Below are 20,725 nucleotides of genomic sequence, written 5' to 3'. Positions count from 1 at the left end.
AAAAAAAGCAAACATGATTCTGGGATGTATTAACAGGTGTGTTGTGAGCAAGACACGAGAAGTCATTCTTCTGCTCTACTCTGCTCTGGTTAGGCCTCAGCTGGAGTATTGTGTCCAGTTCTGGGCACCGCATTTCAAGAAAGATGTGGAGAAATTGGAAAGGGTCCAGAGAAGAGCAACAAGAATGATTAAAGGTCTTGAGAACATGACCTATGAAGGAAGGCTGAAAGAATTGGGTTTGTTTAGTTTGGAAAAGAGAAGACTGAGAGGGGACATGATAGCAGTTTTCAGGTATCTAAAAGGGTGTCATAAGGAGGAGGGAGAAAACTTGTTCACCTTAGCCTCTAAGGATAGAACAAGAAGCAATGGGCTTAAACTGCGGCAAGGGAGGTCTAGGTTTGATGTTAGGAAAAAGTTCCTAACTGTCAGGGTGGTTAAACACTGGAATGAATTGCCTAGGGAGGTTGTGGAATCTCCATCTCTGGAGATATTTAAGAGTAGGTTAGATAAATGTCTATCAGGGATGATCTAGACAGTATTTGGTCCTGCCATGCGGACAGGGGACTGGACTCGATGACCTCTCGAGGTCCCTTCCAGTTGTAGAATCTATGAATCTATGAATCCCTTTGGAGGAAGTCCAGGAGACCCAACATAGACGCCTCAAAATCCTCCAACCCTCTGCACCCTCAAAGATCGCACTACCCATAAATGAAGCTCTCCTAGATACTTTCTGGCAGACCCCTGTCTCCATTCCACCAACATGCAAGAAAGCTGAACGTAAATACGACATGCCTGAGAGGGACGTCGATTTCTTTTCCCACCCACAACCCAATTCTCTTGTGGTGGATGCAACGACACAGAGAACAAAGCATAAGAATGGCCATACTGGGTCAGACCAAAGGTCCATCCAGCCCAGTATCCTGTTTACCAACAGTGGCCAATGCCAGGTGCCCCAGAGGGAGTGAACCTAATAGGTAATGATCAAGTGATCTCTCTCCTGCCATCTATCTCCACCCTCTGACAAACAGCGGTTAGGGACACCATTCCTCACCCATCTTGACTAATAGCCATTAATGGACTTAACCTCCATGAATTTATCTAGTTCTCTTTTCCTAGCCTTCACAACCTCCTCAGGCAAGAAGTTCCACAGGTTGACTATGCGCTGTGTGTTTGTTTTAAAGCTGCTGCCCATTAATTTCATTCGGTGGCCCCTAGTTCTTATATTATGGGAACAAGTAAATAACTTTTTCCTTATTCACTTTCTCCACATCACTCATGATTTTATATACCTCTATCATATCTCCCCTTAGTCTCCTCTTTTCCGAGCTGAAAAGTCCTAGCCTCTTTAATCTCTCTTCATATGGGACCCATTCCAAACTCCTAATCATTTTAGTTGCCCTTTTCTGAACTTTTTCTAATGCCAGTATCTCTCTTTTGAGATGAGGAAACCACATCTGTACGCAGTATTCAAGATGCGGGTGTACATGGATTTATAGAAGGGCAATAAGATATTCTCCATCTTATTCTCTATCCTTTTTTTAATAATTCCTAACATCCTGTTTGCTTTTTTGACTGCTGCTGCACACTGCATGGACGTCTTCAGAGAGCTATCCACGATGACTCCAAGATCTCTTTCCTGATTAGTTGTAGCTAAATTAGCCCCCATCATATTGTATGTATAGTTGGGATTATTTTTTCCAATGTGCATTACTTTGCATTTATCCACATTAAATTTCATTTGCCATTTTGTTGCCCAATTCCTTAGTTTTGTGAGATCTTTTTGAAGTTCCTCACAGTCTGCTTTGGTCTTAACTATCTTGAGCAGTTTAGTATCATCTGCAAACTTTGCCACCTCACTGTTTACCCCTTTCTCCAGATCATTTATAAATAAATTGAATAGGATTAGCCCTGGGCTGACCCTTGGGGAACACCACTGTTTACCCCTTCCATTCTGAAAATTTACCGTTTATTCCTACCCTTTGTTCCCTGTCTTTTAACCAGTTCTCAATCCATGAAAGGCTCTTCCCTCTTATCCCATGACAACTTAATTTATGTAAGAGTCTTCGGTGTGGGATCTTGTCAAAGGCTTTCTGGAAATCTAAGTACACTATAAAAAAAAGTCCTTGTGGCACCTTAGAGACTAACAAATTTATTTGGGCATAAGCTTTCCTGGGCTAGAACCCACTTCATCAGATGTATGAAGTAAAAAATACAGGAGCAGGTATAAATACATGAAAGGATGGAGGTGCTCTACCAAGTGTTAGGTCAGTCTAACGAGATAAATATGTCCACTGGATCCCCCTTGTCCACATGTTTGTTGACCCCTTCAAAGAACTCTAATAGATTAGTAAAACACGATTTCCCTTTACAGAAACCATATTGACTTTTGCCCAACAAGTTACGTTCTTCTATGTGTCTGACAATTTTATTCCTTACTATTGTTTCAACTAATTTGCCTAGTACTGAGGTTAGATTTACCGGTCTGTAATTGCTGGGATCACCTCTAGAGCCCTTTTTAAATATTAGCATTACATTAGCTATCCTCCAGTCATTGGGTACAGAAGCTGATTTAAAGAACAGGTTACAAACCATAGTTAATAGTTCTGCAATTTCACATTTTAGTTCTTTTGGAACTCTTGGGTGAATGCCATCTGATCCCGGTGATTTGTTACTGTTAAGTTTATCAATTAATTCCAAAACCTCCTCTAGTGACACTTCAATCTGTGACAATTCCTCAGATCTGTCACCTACAAAGGACAGCTCAGGTTTGGGAATCTCCCTAACATCCTCAGCCATGAAGACTGAAGCAAAGAATTCATTTAGTTTCTCTGCAATGACTTTATTGTCTTTAAGTGCTCCTTTTGTATCTTGATTGTCCAGGACCCCACTGGTTGTTTAGCAGGCTTCCTGCTTCTGATGTACTTAAAAAAAACATTTTATTACCTTTTGAGTTTTTGACTAGCTGTTCTTCAAACTCCTTTTTGGCATTTCTTATTACATATTTACACTTAATTTGGCAGTGTTTATGCTCCTTTCTATTTACCTCCCTAGGATTTGACTTCCACTTTTAAAAAGATGTCTTTTTATCTCTCACTGCTTCTTTTACATGGTTGTTAAGCCATAGTGGCTCTTTTTTAGTTCTTTTACTGTGTTTTTTAATTTGGGGTATACATTTAAGTTGGGCCTCTGTTGTGTCTATGAAAAGTGTCCATGCAGCTTGCAGGGATTTCACTCTAGTCATTGTACCTTTTAATTTCTGTTGAACTAACCTCCTCATTTTTGCATAGTTCCCCTTTCTGAAATTAAATGCCACAGTGTTGGGCTGTTGAGGTGTGCTTCCCACCACAGGAATGTTAAATGTTGTTATATTATCACTATTTCCAAGCCCTCCTGTTATAGTTACCTCTTGGACCAGATCCTGCGCTCCACTCAGGACTAAATCGAGAATTGCCTCTCCCCTTGTAGGTTCCTGTACCAGCTGCTCCAAGAAGCAGTCATTTAAAGTATAGAGAAATTTTGTCTCTGCATTTCATCCTGAGGTGACATGTACCCAGTCAATATGGGGATAATTGAAATCCCCCACTATTATCGAGTTCTTTATTTTGATAGCCTCTCTAATCCCCCTTAGCATTTCATCGTCACTATCACTGTCCTGGTCAGGTGGTCGATAATAGATCCCTACTGTTATATTCTTATTAGATCATGAAATTACGATCCATAGAGATTCTATGGAATGTGGTTTCATTTAAGATTTTTACTTCATTTGATTCTACATTTTCTTGCACACATAGTGCCACTCCCCCCTCCCCCCACCACCTGTTCTGTCCTTCTGATATATTTTGTACCCCGGAATGATTGTGTCCCATTGATTGTCCCCACTCCACCAGGTTTCTGTGATGCCTATTATATCAATATCCTCCTTTAACATGAAGTACTCTAGTTCACCCATCTTATTATTTAGACTTCTAGCATTTGTGTACAAGCACTTCAAAAATTTGTCACTGTTTGCCCTTTTCTGTTATGTCAGATTCTTTTTTGTGTGAATGTTTCTGGTCTGATCTGGCCCATACTTTATCCTCTTCCATCCTCTCCTCCTGACTAGAACCTAGAGAATCTCCATCAATAGATTCTCCTCTAAGAGAAGTCTCTGTCCGGTCCACGTGCTCCGATGCAGCAATCGGCTTTCCCCCATCTCTTAGTTTAAAAACTGCTCCTCAATCTTTTTAATGTTAAGTGCCAGCACTCTGGATCCACTTTGGTTTAGGTGGAGCCCATCTTACCAGCCCACTCCACAGGACGAGGACCTCACATGCCTTGACCTCCTGGGCCCCAAGGTTTATACCTCTTATACACTACAATTTAGAATTGCAAATTATTCCGCTCTCCTTGCAAGCTATGACCGACAATTACAACAAGCTCTTTGATTTTGCCTCCCATATACCGGAGGACAGGAGAGCAGACTTCAAGTCAGTCCTCGTTGAAGGTCAATTGGTGTCTAGGGCGGCACTACAAACACCCATGGACGTGGCTAATCAGCAGCCCAAACCACTACTACTGCAGTGGTGATGCGCCGGTTTTCCTGGCTCTTGGCATCCAGTATCCCCAAAGATTTGCAGACCTAAGTGGAGGATCCCCCTTTTGACAACGATAAACTCTTTTCCAAAAAAAAGATGAAGTCCTTCACACTATGAAAGACTCTAGAGCCACTTTGCGCACATTGAGTATATACCTATTCATCCCCAGGACACCACTGTATCAACCTTATCAGAGGCCCAGCCTACAACAATATCGCCGACCCCAGTCTAGTCAGAGAAGACCTCAACAAATCTCCTAGGCGCAGGCAAAACCAGGCGCAACCAACTACTTCCCATCCATCGGGTAACAAACAACAATTTTGAAGTGCTGGTCGGGGGTCTGCTTGACCACCCCTTAATTCCGCCGCCTATTTGCCCATTCGGCTACCGCCTCCAGGCTTTCCACCATGTCTGGCAACAGATCACGCAGGACCGCTGGGTCCTGGAAATAGTTCAGTCAGGTTACTCCATCCCTTTCCTATCTTCCCTGCCCACCCTTTCCCTTTCCCCGTCCCTCTTCAGGGACCCCTCTCACAAGCACCTTCTCTGCGTGGAGATGACTCATTTTCTCCACCTAGGTGCAGTCGAAAATGTACTGACGCAACATCAGGAAAAGGATTCTACTCCTACTACTTTCTAACCCAAAAGAAGGGTGGGGTTGGAGACCTATATTAGACCTACACCAACTGAACAACTTTGTACGTGTACAAAAATTCAAGATGGCCACATTGGGCACAATAATACCCGCACTGGAACAAGGGGACTGGTTCACAGCCCTCGACCTACAAGACCCCTATTTCCATATATCCATTCATCCAGCACACAGACACTTCCTGCGATTCCTCACTATTGTGCATCTCATATGCATGATCGCTGTTCGCCCCAGAATACAGGCATGGACCTGCCTTCAGCTTCTTGGTCACGTAGCAGCCACCACATTCCTGGCCAAATACACCAGGCTGCACAGGCGATGCCTTCAGGGTTGGCTCAGCTCCAACCACAAATGCAGAAACCGTGTCTGCTGGGTAACACTGACTCCGCCACCCAACGTATTGGCCTCCCTACATTGGTGGACAAAACCAGAGAACCTGTGCATGGGTGTTCCCTTCCATCCACACTCCCCAGTACTCCTGTTGACCACGGACACTTCCCAGATAGGTTGGGGAGCACATCTAGGCGAGCACAAGGCACAGGGCCGCTGGTCCCTATCAGAGATGCATCTGCACATCAATCTTCTAGAATTCAGAGCCGTCAGGCAGGGAGGAGCACAATCTCACTCCCTATGTACAGAAGCCATCCAGTTGTGGAATTGGTGCATATAACATCACATAAAAATCACCATTTCCTACCTGCCGGGGTATCACAACACTACCGCCGACACACTCAGCAGACACTTCTCCGAGGAACACTAATGGGAATTACATCCCATGATACTCCGACAGCTCTTCTCCCACTGGGGCACTCTGTCGATAGACCTGTTTGCCACTCCTCAAAACCGCAAATACTATCTATTTTTCTCCAGAGTGGGACTTGGAAACGCATCTCTAGGGGATGCATTCCTCATTCCTTGGAACAACTCCCTCATGTATGCTTTTCCACCTATTCCACTGATGCACAGGGTTCTATGCAAGATCACAGAGGACAAGGCTCAGGTCATACTTATTGCCCCAGCTTGGCCCAGGCAGATATGGTATCCTTACCTGCTATGCATGTCCATCTGTCCTCCCCAGACTCTCCCCGACAGACCAGATCTCCTCTCCCAGAATTGCGGTCGGCTTCTTCATCCGCAGCTCCGCAAACTCCATCTGGCGCTGTGGTTCCTTCATGATTTCAATCCCACGAATTAGCCTGCTCGGAACAGGTCCAACACATCCTCCTGCACAGTAGAAGGGACTCCACTTGTAAGACTTACCTGCAAAAGTGGAAACACTTCTCCATCTGGTGCTTCCCCAGATGCCTGATGCACACAGACTGCAACCTTCCCTGATTCCTTAGACTATCTTTTCTAACTGAAACAGGACGGGCTTTCGCACAGTTCTATCAGAGTACACCTCGCGGCCCTTACCACCTTCCATGACACTCTGGACGGCTATTCACTTTTTGCCCACCCCACCAAGAAACACTTCCTCACAGGCCTGCAAAATCTCTACCCTGAGATTCGTTCACCAGTAGCCTCCTGAAGTCTCAACCTAGTTCTCCACGCTCTTATGAAACCCCCTTTCGAGCCACTGTCCATCTCATCCCTGCTCCACGTGTCCATGAAAGTGGCTTTCTTGGTTGCCATAACGTCGTCAAGAAAGGTTGGTAAAATAAGTACCCTGATGGCCTACCCTCCCTACACCATTTTCTCTAAAGACAAGGTTACTATGCGAACGAACCCCAACTTCCTCCCCAAGGTGGTGTCTACCTGCCACCGTAACCAGCCAATACACTTACCTATATTCCATCCCAATCCTCATACGACTCCACAGGAAGCTGCATTACATACCCTCAATGTCTGACGGGCTCTTGCATTCTATCTTGACAGAACTAAACCATTTCGTAAATCCCCTAGGCTATTTGTTTCTACTACTGAGAGATCAAAGGGTGATGCTATCTCTAAGCAAAGACTCTCCAAGTGGATCTTGGACTGCATCAGATCCTGCTATCAGATCCAGAATGTTCAACCACCAGAGAGTGTTAGAACTCATTCTACTAGAGCAATGTCAATATCTGTTGTCTTCCTCCACAACGTACCTATTACAGACATATGCAAGGCGGCCATATGGATATCTGACCACACATTTGCCAAACGTTATGCTATCACACGGGATACCACGGCAGACGTCATAGTTGGCCATATAGTACTGTCTACCGTTATTCCTCACGCAACTCCAAAATCCCACCAACCATAGTGGGTACTGCTTCACGTCCACCTGGAGTGGAGCACCTACAGGGACAGCACTCGAAGAAGAAGAGAAAGTTACTCACTATCAAGGTTCCTTCCCAACTCTGAACTCTAGGGTACAGATGTGGGGACCTGCATGAAAACCTCTAAGCTTAACTACCAGCTTAGATCTGCTTTTGCTGCCACCACCCAAATGATTTATGAGTTATTTGGGAAACTCTGTCTACCTCCCCCCCAGAATATCTCCCTCCCAAGTACTATAACCCTTCCCTGGGTAGCCTTGAGAGACTTCTCCACCAATTTACTGGTGGACACCGATCCAAACCCTTGGATCTTAAAACAAGGAAAAATCAATCAGGTTCTTAAAAAGAAGGCTTTTAATTAAAAAAGAAAGGTAAAAATCATCTCTGTAAAATCAGGATGGAAAATAACTTTACAGGGTAATCAGATTCAAAGAGCCCAAAGGGAACCCCCTCTAGCCTCAGGTTCAAAGTTACAGCAAACAGAGGTAAACCCTCTAGCAAAAGGAACATTTACAAGTTGAGAAAACAAAGATAAAACTAATACGCCTTGCCTGGCTGTTACTTACAAGTTTGAAATATGAGAGACTTGTTCAGAAAGATTTGGAGAGCATGGATTGATGTCTGGTCCCTCTTAGTCCCAAGAGCGAACAACCCCCAAAACAAAGAGCACAAACAAAAGCCTTCCTCCCACCAAGATTTGAAAGTATCTTGTCCCCTTATTGGTCCCTTGGGTCAGGTGTCAGCCAGGTTACCTGAGCTTCTTAACCCTTTACAGGTAAAAGGATTTTGGTGTCTCTGGCCAGGAGGGATTTTATAGTATTGTACACAGGAGGGCTGTTACCCTTCCCTTTATAGTTATGACACTCACCTTGCAGTAACTGAGGTTCTTCGAGATGTGTCCCTGTGGGTGCTCCACTACCCACCCTCCTCCCCTCTACTTTGGAGTACTAATCAGACAACTCTATGGTAGAGAAGAAACTGAGGGGTGTGTGGAATGCGCAGCTCAGGCAGACCCTAACGACGCTGTGAGACAGCAGCTGAGCGTGTGTCTCGACCATGCACTGCTACCAAAGATCTCCGATCAACGGCACCGGGATGCACTGTCACCTGGAGTGGAGCTCCCACAGGGACACACATCTTGAAGAACCTCAGTTACTGCAAGGTGAGTAACTTTCTCTTCCCTTTTGAACAAGTTATGTGATGATTTTCCAGGGTGATGTTTTTAACATTTTTTTTTTCTGAAATAATTGGTATTGGCTACTCTTGGACGTAGGAGACAACTAGACTGAATCCATCCGTGGTCTGATGTAGCAGTTCCTGTTTTTTGAAACCCACTACTGTGTTTACTTCACTGTGGGCATGCTCTTCGTCAGGAAACATGCAGTAATGAAATGAAGAAATGTACCTGTTGCTTCTGCAGCAAATAAATATTACAGCCTCACAGCACTTTGTATCCTTTTTTACCATTACCGAAAACTAGGCAAATAACCCAAAGGAAACAACTCTGCTACATTGGCAGGAAACCTAGTGTGGTTCCTACTATGCTCTCTGTTCATGAGCTCCAGGACTCAATAGCAGCAAATAAAAATGTGATGTTTTTAATCAGTGTCAAGGCATATCTAAGCCAAAACTCAGATGTTACTAATATGGTTGAATAAAGCATTTTGCAAAGCACAGTTTATTCTGCTATAGAGCTGAGTCCACAAAAAAAGGTCAGAGCCTGTCTTCATAACAGTTTTGTGATACAGGGAAGAGATTATTAGGTGAGCAGCATGGTTTTATTTTTTGGAATGATTTAGCAGTAATGGCACGGTAAATTATCTGAACCATGGTGTAATCTCTTTGTTTTTCATTAACCTAGAATCAACAGAACTCCACTTATTAAAGGATATTGAAGATACCTTGGTGAAAACAATTGCACTTTGCCAGAGGAATTCACATAGTTTAAACCAGCAGCAGCGAGAGGTAAGGGGATAAAAGGCACTGTTACTAGGGCTTGTAGTACTATGCAAATATGGAAGGAAGAGTTCCATTTTCAGTATCCATTAAGTTAGTCTTTTGTTCAATTGAACCTGCACACCTATGGTTTGGTAGTTTCCTATAATTATACAGATTTGCTTCGCATCTATGCACCTACTTTTGCATGTGCCTGATTTGTCCATGCTCAATGCCCAGTGCACACCTACAAGTCAGAATTTGGGCATGCTTTGTGGGACCTATATGCACAAATCTCAACTTACATGTAGGTGGAAGCATGGTTCTGCAAAGCTGGGCCATTGTGTGTACGGCGAGTTAGCCAGAAACTGGAACTCAAAAGGCCTTTGGCTTACCTCCTACAAGGAAGCGGAGCTGTTGCTCTGGTGGTTCTGTGATCAGAGAGTGGTGTTCATGAGCTCTTCAGAGCCATATCCCTGGAGTCTGATGATTTTCCATGTACGTAAGAGAGTGTCTGTGGTGAAACGGGATGTAATATTCTGATGAGAACACACCCTTTGAGAAAGTAGAAAAGGCTAGATCCTGAAAAATAGTCATCTTTGCTGTAGAGCATACTTCAGGGTAACTATTGGAGTAATGGTAAGGCCTGATACGTAGAGGGAGGTGAAGTACCTAAGAAGCCCCCCTTATAACACAGGAATTAAGAGGTCTGTGCTTTAAAAGTCTTGCTGTGATAATCAACAAATAATGTTTAAGTGATGATTTGGCTTCTAAACCGGGAATCTAGAATGTATGTGTCACTACAGCACTTCCTATCTTTCTCCATCCCAATATCTCCCACAGTTCTGAATATGTGGGTTGCTCTCCTCTCTCTGCAGTTCACAGCGGTGGATCAGTGTTTTGGCGCCACATAGTCTGACCACTTCTGCTTGCTGCCAGACAGTGGAGGCTTTTTTCTCCTGCCCTTCCTCTTCCTATTTTAACTTTTTTGCCCAGTTCCTCTTCGAGTGATTGCTCCTGTGTATTCCACAGAAGGTGTGCGTGCTCGCCACGTGCACTGGTGCGTGCCGGAAGTTTTTCCCTTAGCAGCCTCCGTAGTGGGGGAGCACCGCTGCGACCCCTGGTGTGGCGCCGACATATCGCGCCATAAAGGGGGCTGTGTGCTCCCCCACCCTCAGTTCCTTCTTGCTGCCAGTGAAGGTAGTTGGAACTTGTGCTCCAGTTTTGCTGCAGCATTTCTAGCCTTAGTGGTATCCAGCTGTCCCTGAAGTTACTTGTTGAACTTTTCTCCGTTAGTGCTGGGCTCGGGGCATGCCCCATGGCCCAGGCTTCAAGTCAGTGGAGGCTTTTTTCTCCTGCCCTTCCTCTTCCTATTTTAACTTTTCTGCCCAGTTTTTTGGGCACAGGGAGCTGTGTTCTCCCTCCTCAGCATTCCTCCTCCTCTCTGGGTTGGTTAACCCTTCGGGGTTTTAACCCTTCCTGAGCCTTCCGCTATGAGTCTGACAAGCAGGTGGAGTCCACAACCTACCAGAGCTACTGTGACTCCAACGGGGGAAACATGGACTGAGAACTCCAGTGTAGAGCAGGGAGAGGCTCCAAAAGGGTGGAGGACCCCGACCACTCAACTCAGGGGGAAAGTCCTTGAGACCCCTGCAGAACAGGCTTGCGTGTGGCCACAAGTCGTCCCCCTCCAAGTCTTAAGTGGGTCCCGTGCACCCTGGGAAAAGAGGCAGGGCTTCTCATCAGCCCCCTTTCCTCCCAAGCCAACCAGGAGGGCTCTGACAATGAGTTTCCCCCCTTCCCCTTGAAAGGGACCCAATGGAGAGCATTCTGAGAGAGACTTGTCGAGACGACTCCAGATCCGAAGCAAGGCTAGTCATAAGAAAGTTCACCAAAGCTGCAACAGAGCATCAAGGCTCCTAAAGTGCACAGAACAAGTTAAAAACTCAAAAAGGCTAAAAGGGGAAAGAAAAAGTATCAAAATATACAAGAGATACAAGTCCTCAGACCCCTATTCTTCCTCCTCCACTGAGGAAGGTGAGCTGTCTGGCTCTGAAACCTGAGATGAAGCCTCAGTAAATGTTTTTCCCTCCTTAGGCAGCAATACCCCTTTGCTCCTCCTCTGAGGAAGTGATTAGGGGTGAATGGAACAAGCCTAAAAAGGGGCAAATATATTGAGTGACCTCTGGCTCTATAATATTCAAGAACCAAAGGGCTCTATTGCTCAGAAACTGCTGCTACAGGGAGGAGGTGTTGCCTTATATATTAAAAAATATGTACACTTGGACTGAGGTTGAGCTAGAAATAAGAGAGAGACTTGTTGAAAGTCTCTGGGTAAGGATACAAGGGGTAAAAAACAAAGGTGATGTCATGGTAGGGGTCTACTACATACCACCAAACCAGGAAGAAGAGGCGAATGAGGCTTTTTTTAAACAACTAACAAAATCATCCAAAGTATAGGACTTAGTGGTGATGGGGGACTTCAACTACCCAGACATCTGTTGGGAAAATAACACAGCAGGGCACAGATTATCCAACAAGTTCTTGGAATGTATTGGAGACAGATTTTTATTTCAGAAGGTGGAGAAAGCTACTGGGGGGAGGCTGCTCTAGATTTGATTTTGACAAATAAAGTTGAGAATTTGAAAGTGGAAGGCAACTTGGGTGAAAGTGATCATGAAATGGTAGAGTTCATGATTCTAAGGAATTGGTAGGAGGGAGAACAGCACAATAAAGACAAAGGATTTCAAGAAATCAGACTTTAGCAAACTCAAGGGAGTTGGTAGGTAAAAACCCATGGGAAGCAAGTCTAAGGGGAAAAACGAGTGAAGACAGTTGGCAGTTTTTCAAAGAGACATTATGAAGGGCACAAGAGCAAACTCTGCCACTGTGTAGGAAAGATAGAAAGTATGGCAAGAGACCACTCTGGCTTAACCAGGAGATCTTCAATGATCTAAAAACTCAAAAAAGAGTCCCACAAAAAAGTGGAAACTCAGTCAAATTACAGAGGATGAGTATAAACAAATAACACAAGTATGTAGGGATAAAATTAGAAAAGCCAAGGCACTAAATGAGATCAAACTAGCTAGGGACATTAGGAAAAACTTCCTAACTGTCAGAGTGGTTAAGCACTGGAATAAATTGCCTAAGGAGGTTGTGGAATCTCCATCATTGGAGATTTTTAAGAGCTGGTTGGACAAACACCTGTCAGGGATGGTCTAGATAATACTTAGTTCTGCCTTGAGTGCCAGGACTAGATGATCTCTCGAGATCCCTTCCAGTTCTATGTTTTTATCCCTTACCAGGGATATGGCTATTCCCTTGGGGACAGCAGGAGAGTTCTGTCCTAAGGAATCCACAGATAGAAGGATGGAAACCACTCCCCCAAAAAGCTTTGAAGCCTCCTCTGCCACCCTCCAAGTGTCCCTGGCAGCCACCTGCTTTGCAGGAGCATCTCTCTCCCATCTGGAAGATCTCAAAGCCATTGAGTACAGAGTTCACCCTGACTTTGGCTCTGCTTTCAGAAAGTCTCCCTAAATGATGCCTCAATGGATAAAATGATTTTCTCAGCCTGAGCCATAGCTTCCAGCTAAGTGGCCAGGTGCCATCTATGACTCTGACCCTGAAGGTGGATATTCACTCTAAGCAGGTCCTATGCGTGGCCAAGTTTACAGGAATCTTCATTTTTGGAGAAAAGCTGCAAAGGTGGTGGTTAACAATGCAGCAAAATACAAACAGTCTCTCCATTCTCCTCTAAGTGCCCTCAGGAGAGAATACAGTTAGGCCTTCAGACAGAGCCGCTTCTGTCTCTCTCCATCCTCACAGATGTCCCCCCCCAACAAAGGGACAACAGATTCTGGGATAGGAGCCTCTGATGGTTTGTAGACCTCTACGATACATAGTCTAATCCACCTAGTGATGGGGGGCTTGGAATCTGAGTTCCTGGCATCCCAGGTGAAAGGACACTAATCAGAAGCCCAATCTTCTTGTGAATTCTGTATGCTTGAAATAGTTTCTTGATGCTTTTTGACACAACTTATCAGTTGGATGTTGTGGTTTTGGACTGAGCGAAGGAAGCGCACCACCTCTTCGGAAGTGTGGAAGGAGGGATTTACCTTAGGAAAAAAGGATTCTGGTGTCCCGAGCACCACCTTGTCTTTGTGGAACATGCAGTAAGGTTCCTGTATGAAAGTCTGTCAGCTCAGACACTTGCTTGTTGGCCATGACAGCTACTAAGAAACACATCTCAATAGATAAAAGGCCGATATTGAAGTTGGTGGCTTGAAGGGATGGCTTATCAGGGCCCTCAAAACTAGCGGTAGGTCCCATAAGGGCACCACTGATCAAGCTGCATTGGACCTTCTTGTTGGGGGAATCAGATATGCTGGAGAAACCATCATCACCTCCACCAAGGGAGATAAATCCTGACAGAAGACCAAGTGCTTCCTGGAACCAGCCTGCCTTATCCAAACCAGGACACCACCCTCATGACCAGGGTACCCCAGGCCTTGGCAACCTCCACAACCCACCTTCAACCCTTCCCACTGGCTCTGTTGGGGCCCAGGGACCATATGCACAATACCCAAGGTCTGTGCAATCTAACTGTAACGATGCTGGTTCTGGCGGGACCCAACTGAGAGTGCCAATTCAGGACAAATCGCTTAAAACAGGGCACCCCAAGGCTGGGGTTTTTCCACCTCTAAGGCAAACCAAACCAGCCAGACAGTGAAGACTTTGGTCTCACCCCACCGGCTAACCACATGTCACACAAGCAATTCCCTTAGACACTCCAGTTTCCCAGTATCACCACCAGTGCCACTCGTTATGGGGACAAATGGTTATGAAAACTAATACCTCAATAAAAGAAGAACGGTTCTCCTGATCCCATAGGACCAAGCCCCAGACCCAGGTCAATATACAAATCAGATCTTACCCACAAATTACGCTGTCACCAGTCCTTTAGAATCTAAAATCTAAAGGTTTATTCATAAAAGGAAAACGATATAGATGAGAGCTAGAATTGGTTAAATGGAATCAATTATATACAGTAATGGCAAAGTTCTTGGTTCAGGCTTGTAGCAGTGATGAAATAAACTGCAGGTTCAAAATCAAGTCTCTGGAGTCCATCCCCAGCTGGGATGGGTCCTCAGTCCTTTGTTCAGAGCTTCAGTTTGTAGCAAAGTCCCTCCAGAGGTAAGAAGCAGGATTGAAGACAAGATGGAGGAGAGGCATCAGCCTTTTATAGTCCTTTCCAGGTGTAAGAACACCTTTGTCCTTACTGTGGAAAATTACAGCAAAATGGAGTTTAGAGTCACATGGGCCAGTCCCTGCATATTTTGCTGAGTTGCAAGGCGTATCTGCCTTCTCTGAATGGGTCAATTGAATAGCTGATGATCCTTAATGGGCCATCAAGCAGGCTAGGCAGAGCTAACACCAGCTTGTCTGGGATGTCTCCCAGAAGCATAGCATAAGTTTGAAATACAGACAGTTTAGAGCCAATATTTATAACTTCTACTACAAAATTGATACACACATATAGACAGCATAATTATAACAAGTAAATCATAACCTTGTCTTAGACACCTCATTTGACCCCCTTTATACAAGATTTGGTGCCACTACAGGACTTTGGTTGCAACTGTGACAGTGTACCCCATAAGGCTTTATGGGGAGGGGGTGCTTATAAATGTATGTATGACATAACTGGAATATGTTTTGTGCTGCCTGTGCCATGTAACATATCTCCGTAAGGGTTATGATCTACTATATCTATTCATCCTATTTGTACATATATATCATTTTCTACTCGAGGTTACGAATATGGGCTGTATGCTTGCCTGATTTCTAAGTAAGCTTTGTGAGGCATTTGGTCAGCTTCTTTAGGAAGGAATTCGCCAGGTTAAGTACCTGATCAGGAGACACTTAGGGAACAATGCATCTTGGAATGCTCCAATCCACATGAGACGTCTTCCTGGAGACATGCAAGATGCCATGTGGACAATGGCGTCGGCCTGCAAAGACTGAGTCATGCAGGGGCATGTGACTTGTCCAGGTGACTCCAAAACTCCATCTTGGAGCTGGACTTTGCATAGGAGGGAGGAGGGGGGTCTTCACCCACAAGAGAGAGTCTATTTAAACCCAGGGGAGACCCCTCCATTTTGTCTTCAGCTGACTAAAGAAGGAGCCTCTCCACCCCCCCCCAGGATACTTGAAGAAGTCTGAAACAAAGGACAGTAACTACAGGGGGTGTGAGTGATTGCTGGACCCAGGCTAAAAGGAGCTTAGCCTGTAAAAGGGAGCACTCTGGAACTGGTGAGGAAATTATCGGTATTCAGTTTGATTAGGCATAGGTTTGCGCATTTTATTTTATTTTGCTTGGTGACTTACTTTGTTCTGTCTGTTACTACTTTGAACCACTTAAATCCTACTGTCTGTATTTAATAAAATCACTTTCTATTTAGTAATTCACTCAGAGTATGTATTAATACCTGGGGGAGCAAACAACTGTGCATATCTCTCTATCAGTGTTATAGAGGGCGAACAATTTATGAGTTTGCCCTGCATAAACTTTATGCAGGGTAAAACGGATTTATCTGGGTTTAGACCCCATTGGGAGTTGGGCATCTGAGTGCTAAAGACAAGCACACTACTGCGAGCTGTTTTCAGGTAAACTTGCAGCTTTGGGACAGGAGATTCTGACCCTGGATCTGTGTCTGGAGCCAGATGGGAGTGTCTGGCTCAGCAAGACAGGGTGCTGGAGTCCTGAGCTGGCAGGGAAAACAGGAGCAGGGGTAGTCTTTGCACATCGGGTGGCAGCTCCCAAGGGGGTTTCTGTGATCCAACCGTCACAGCAACCATGTTCTATATGGTCCCAGATTATATCAATAACATCACACATACCACATCTCTTCTCTTCAAGAGAGCAACTACAGCTTCCTCTGATCCTATAGCAGGGAAAGACTATGAGATGGTTCCACCAATACCAAGGATATCTTCATCTCCTGAAGAATCAGTCACTCCAATTTCTCATTCCCTTCTGAATGATCACAAGTGGTTCCAGTAGTTGCTACAAAGGGTGGAGGTCAGTGCTTAATTTGTGCTTGGGCTTGCCAGGGATGAGCCCCTGCACCTCTAGTCTTGGCAGTTCATAGCCCTAGGACCTCTGGGCTTGCCACATCAGTTATGAAAGTAAAAAATTTGCTTGGGCCTGGCACCTAATTGCTTGAGCCCGGCACCTCTTTAATTACAAATTAAGCACTGATATTGATAGAGCTCCTTAGAGAAGGTCCAGGACTCGCAATGTAAGCTGTTGAGCATCTTGCAACCCACAGGATCTAGCTGGGGAGCACTCCTAGAGAATGAAGCCATACTGGAACTATCAAGAACCATATGGCACACACTGGCAACATGCACAACTACCTCCAAGAGGGCAGGGAAGCAATGCTTTGTCCTGGCTAAGGAAGTGGAGTTTCTATTTACTCACCCCTTGTTGTTCAGGCTGCCACAAAAGATCTAGACGGCAACACTCAGGAGCACCCCACGTATAAGCAGGCCAAATGCCTGGACCTTCTGGGGAGGAAGGTCTTTACGTCTGCTAGTCTCCAGTTTAGAATATCTAACTATCAAATTGGTCAAGTACAATTTTCTGAATTATTTGGAGTTCCTGGATTTTAAGGACAATTTACCTTAGCAGGACAGCGCTCACTTTCAGGCCCTCATTGTTGCAGGCAAGCTGGTGGCCAGAACTTTATTGCAATCTGAAATTGATGCAGCTGATGCCGCATCAAGATCGATGGCAACTGCCATTGTGATGCACCAGGAATCATGGCTACACTCTTCGGGGTTTCCCAGAGAGGTCAAGAACACTGTAGAGCTCCGGAGCCACATGCAGCTCTTCAGAAGTTAATATGCGGCTCCTTATATAGGCATTGACTCCAGAGCTGGAGCTACAGGCGCCAACTTTCCAGTGTGCTGGGAGGTGCTCACTGCTCAACCCGTGGCTCTGCCCCTACTCCACCCCTTCCCTTGAGCCTGCTATGCCTTCGCTCCCCCCGCCCCCCCCCAGCCTCCTGCACGCTACAAAACAGCTGATCAGAAGGTGCGGGGAGGGATGGGGAGGCACTGATCGGCAGGGCTGATGGGGGGGCTGCTGACATATTACTGAGGCTCTTTGGCAATGTACGTTGGTAAATTCTGGCTCCTTCTCAGGCTCAGGTTGGCCACCCCTGCCGTAGAGTACTTGCACTTCAAGATCAATCTTTTCAATGAAAAGACACATGAGTCTTTGCACTCATTAAAGGATTCCAGGGCTCCCCTCTGCACCCTTGGTATATACACACTAGGCCTGAAGTGACCATACAAACAGGCCTATGCCTCAACCATTTTACTATCAGCATAGGAACCACCTTATAAAAGACAGAGCAGAGGGTGCAAAAGCCACCATACCCAGCACCTTCCACATCAACCCAACTCCCCTCCCAGCCGAAAGATGCTTTTGACAAGACATTCGGGAGTTGAAAACCACTGTTGAGGTCACCCCCACCCAATCCCGAGATCTCCTTTGGTGGCCAGCTAGCACTCTTTTTCCCCCATAACAACAGACAAATGGGGGCTGGATATCATCCATTCGGTCTATAACATTAAGTTTCTCTTCCCCTTCCCTGTCCCTTTCCAGGGACCACTCTCACAGAGATCCTCTTCCAGGAGGAAAAATCTCTCATTCAGTGTGGAGCAACAGAGTGGGTACCTCTTCAACATCAGGGAAAAGATTTCTATTGAAAATGTTTCCTAGTTCCCAAAAAGTAAAGAGGATGAAGACCCATTTTCAACCCACAACAACTCAACTTTTTTATTTGCAAACTAAAGTTCTGTATGGTTACGCTGGCATCAATAATACCATCCCTGGAAAAGGACACATGGTTCTTCAAGATGTGTTTTCCCCCCCACCCCCAGTTGGTGCTCTACTACCCACCCTCCTTGCCTTCTGCTTGAGAGCTCTCTGCTATAGGGCTTCATGATAGAGAAGGAACTGAGGGCAGTTTGCCCATGCAATGCTATATAACAATGGCACAGTGTACCAGACTCAGTAACACCCGTGCGTGGGCTGATACTGCTATGAGAAGTCACTCTGTGACTTTTGACTTTTAGCAAATCCCTTAATCTCCCTGAGCCTCCGTTTCCCCATCTATAATATTGGGATGATGCGTGTTTTCCATTGACATTTGTGGATGAAAAAATACTGTATAAGAGCTTGACTGTTATCCCTCTTCCTTGCTAGACACACAGGCCTAGCTTTTTTTTGTTCAAGTATGAAAGTGAGTAAGGGGCTCCCAAAGAATTCTTGTATCCATAGTGGGGGCAGGAAGGAATTCTGCAGGGAGCTCATTGAAGACTAGTGCTTTTCTGGCAGTTCAGGAAAGTTCCAACAGAACTATATATTTTGTGACCTGGACAAATTCCACTTAGAAAGCATGTAATTACATTCTGCCTAAATACATCCCCCAGTAGTGTTAATTTGACATAGTATTTTCTCTCTTTCTTGTTATTGTGATGCTCTGGGTGCTAAACAGCTATCAGGCATCACCTCAGAGGAGACTGCACTTCAGTGCAGGGGTGAACTGGCCATTCTGTCTACAGTAGAGTCCATTTAAAAGTCAGCATTTGCCCACTGCTACTATTCAGTCACTACATATCTCTCCAAAGTCTGGAGAAAGACTGTAGTAACTGCTGGCAAATGCTGCTTTTATGTGCATTAGTCATCCCGCCAAATAACTGAAACTTCCGCTTGTTTGTTTTAATGGCCATTTCTTGGGCATTGCACTAAATTACTAAAGCTTCCAGGCATATTGTGTCAAATGAATAAGAATGAGGATTAGTTATTTAATTAAATGCCTAAAATTGTACTCTCTAATAAATATACAAGAAAAGATACATGTTGTGTATTATTGTACACTGCCATGTGTTAGAGAACATCTGTCATGCAGTAACTGCAGATGCAATGCTTCTGTTGCTATATGCCTAACATTTGGAGCAAGTGAGAGTTGAGTAATACTGGCTCTTACACTCTTACTCAGTGGTTCTCAGACTTTTGTACTGGTGATCCCTTTCACATAGCAAGCCTCTGAGTGCGAACCACCCCCCCCCCCAATATATAAAAAGGTGTTTAATTTATAACACCATTATAAATGCTGGAAGCAAAGCAGGCTTTTGGGTGGAGGCTGACAGCTCACGACCCCCCCATGTAAGAACCTCGTGACTCCCTGAGGGGTCCTGACCCCCAGTTTGAGAACCCCTGCTCTTCTTACTGGTTCACTTGTTGGCTTTGCACTTCCTTGGTTTCTGAGTAGTTACATTTAATGACCCTCCTGGGTCACCAGAGGCAGAGTTGGTTTATGATATACAGACAGGGTTTTCTGGATTTACGCAACTTTTTATCCAACAATTTCTGGGAGTGTGTATGGAACTGGTTACATGATTGGTCTGACGACTGGTTACATGGTTTCCTTATTATTAATTCTTATGTGTGTGTTTATATTACAGTGGAACCTAGGGCCCCGTTGTGCTAACTTCTGTGTAAACATAAAATAAAACTGTCCCTGCTCTGAAGAGCTTACAATATCCATAAGGAGTAAATAGGGACAGTGCTCCCACCAGTTAGTGAAGTCAAAGCAACCTCGAGTCTCCTACGTGGTCACTGCCCCAGGAAATGAACACACAAAGAGCTTAATCAGGGACTCTCCTGTCCTCAAATTCCAAGCAGATACCTTCCCCGCTCTCTAAAAAGAGTAGGTCTGCCAGGCTGTCAAGCACTAGAGCAGGGATCCAGAGGCGTAGCGAGTGCCCTCTGTACTCTCTGACCGGAGGGGGCCCCGCAAGGAAGGGGGCCCCTAAAAGTGGCAAAATAAATACCACATTCCAGTTTCTGTATTGTAAGGGGCCCCACCCGGACGTATGTTCAGCGGGGGCCACCGTTCGGAGGGGGCCACGTTCTTTGTTGCTACGGCCCTGCAGGGATCGGCAACCTTTGGCACGCGGCTCACCAGGGTAAGCCACCTGGTGGGCCGGGCCAGTTTGTTTACCTGCCACATCCACAGGTTCGGCTGATTGCGGCTCCCACTGGCCGCAGTTCGCCGCTCTAGACCAATGGGGGCAGCGGGAAGCGGTGGTCAGCACATCCCTTGGCCTGTGCCGCTTCCCACAGCCCCCATTGGCCTGGGACAGCGAACAGCAGCCAGTGAGAGCCATGATCGGCCAAACCTACAGATGAGGCAGGTAAACAAAGCAGCCCGGCCTGCCAGGGGCTTACC

The 20,725-nt window shown here is 45.4% G+C and overlaps 1 protein-coding gene across 1 annotated transcript in view; it reads left to right on the top strand.

The window, feature by feature from the left end:
* VPS8 (VPS8 subunit of CORVET complex) overlaps positions 1–20,725 on the top strand; it is a 264,970-nt gene that overhangs the window by 173,727 nt on the left and 70,518 nt on the right. Inside the window, exon 37 of the mRNA XM_034781874.1 lies at positions 9,284–9,449. Within this exon, the coding sequence (XP_034637765.1) occupies positions 9,284–9,449 (166 nt within the window). The remainder of the gene's footprint in view (positions 1–9,283; positions 9,450–20,725) is intronic.

The sequence above is a fragment of the Trachemys scripta genome, chromosome 9, assembly GCF_013100865.1.
Source record: "Trachemys scripta elegans isolate TJP31775 chromosome 9, CAS_Tse_1.0, whole genome shotgun sequence".
Taxonomy (NCBI): Eukaryota; Metazoa; Chordata; order Testudines; family Emydidae; genus Trachemys; species Trachemys scripta.
The sequence above is the reverse complement of the archived record's forward strand: the minus strand, read 5'-3'. Positions and strand labels throughout refer to the sequence as shown.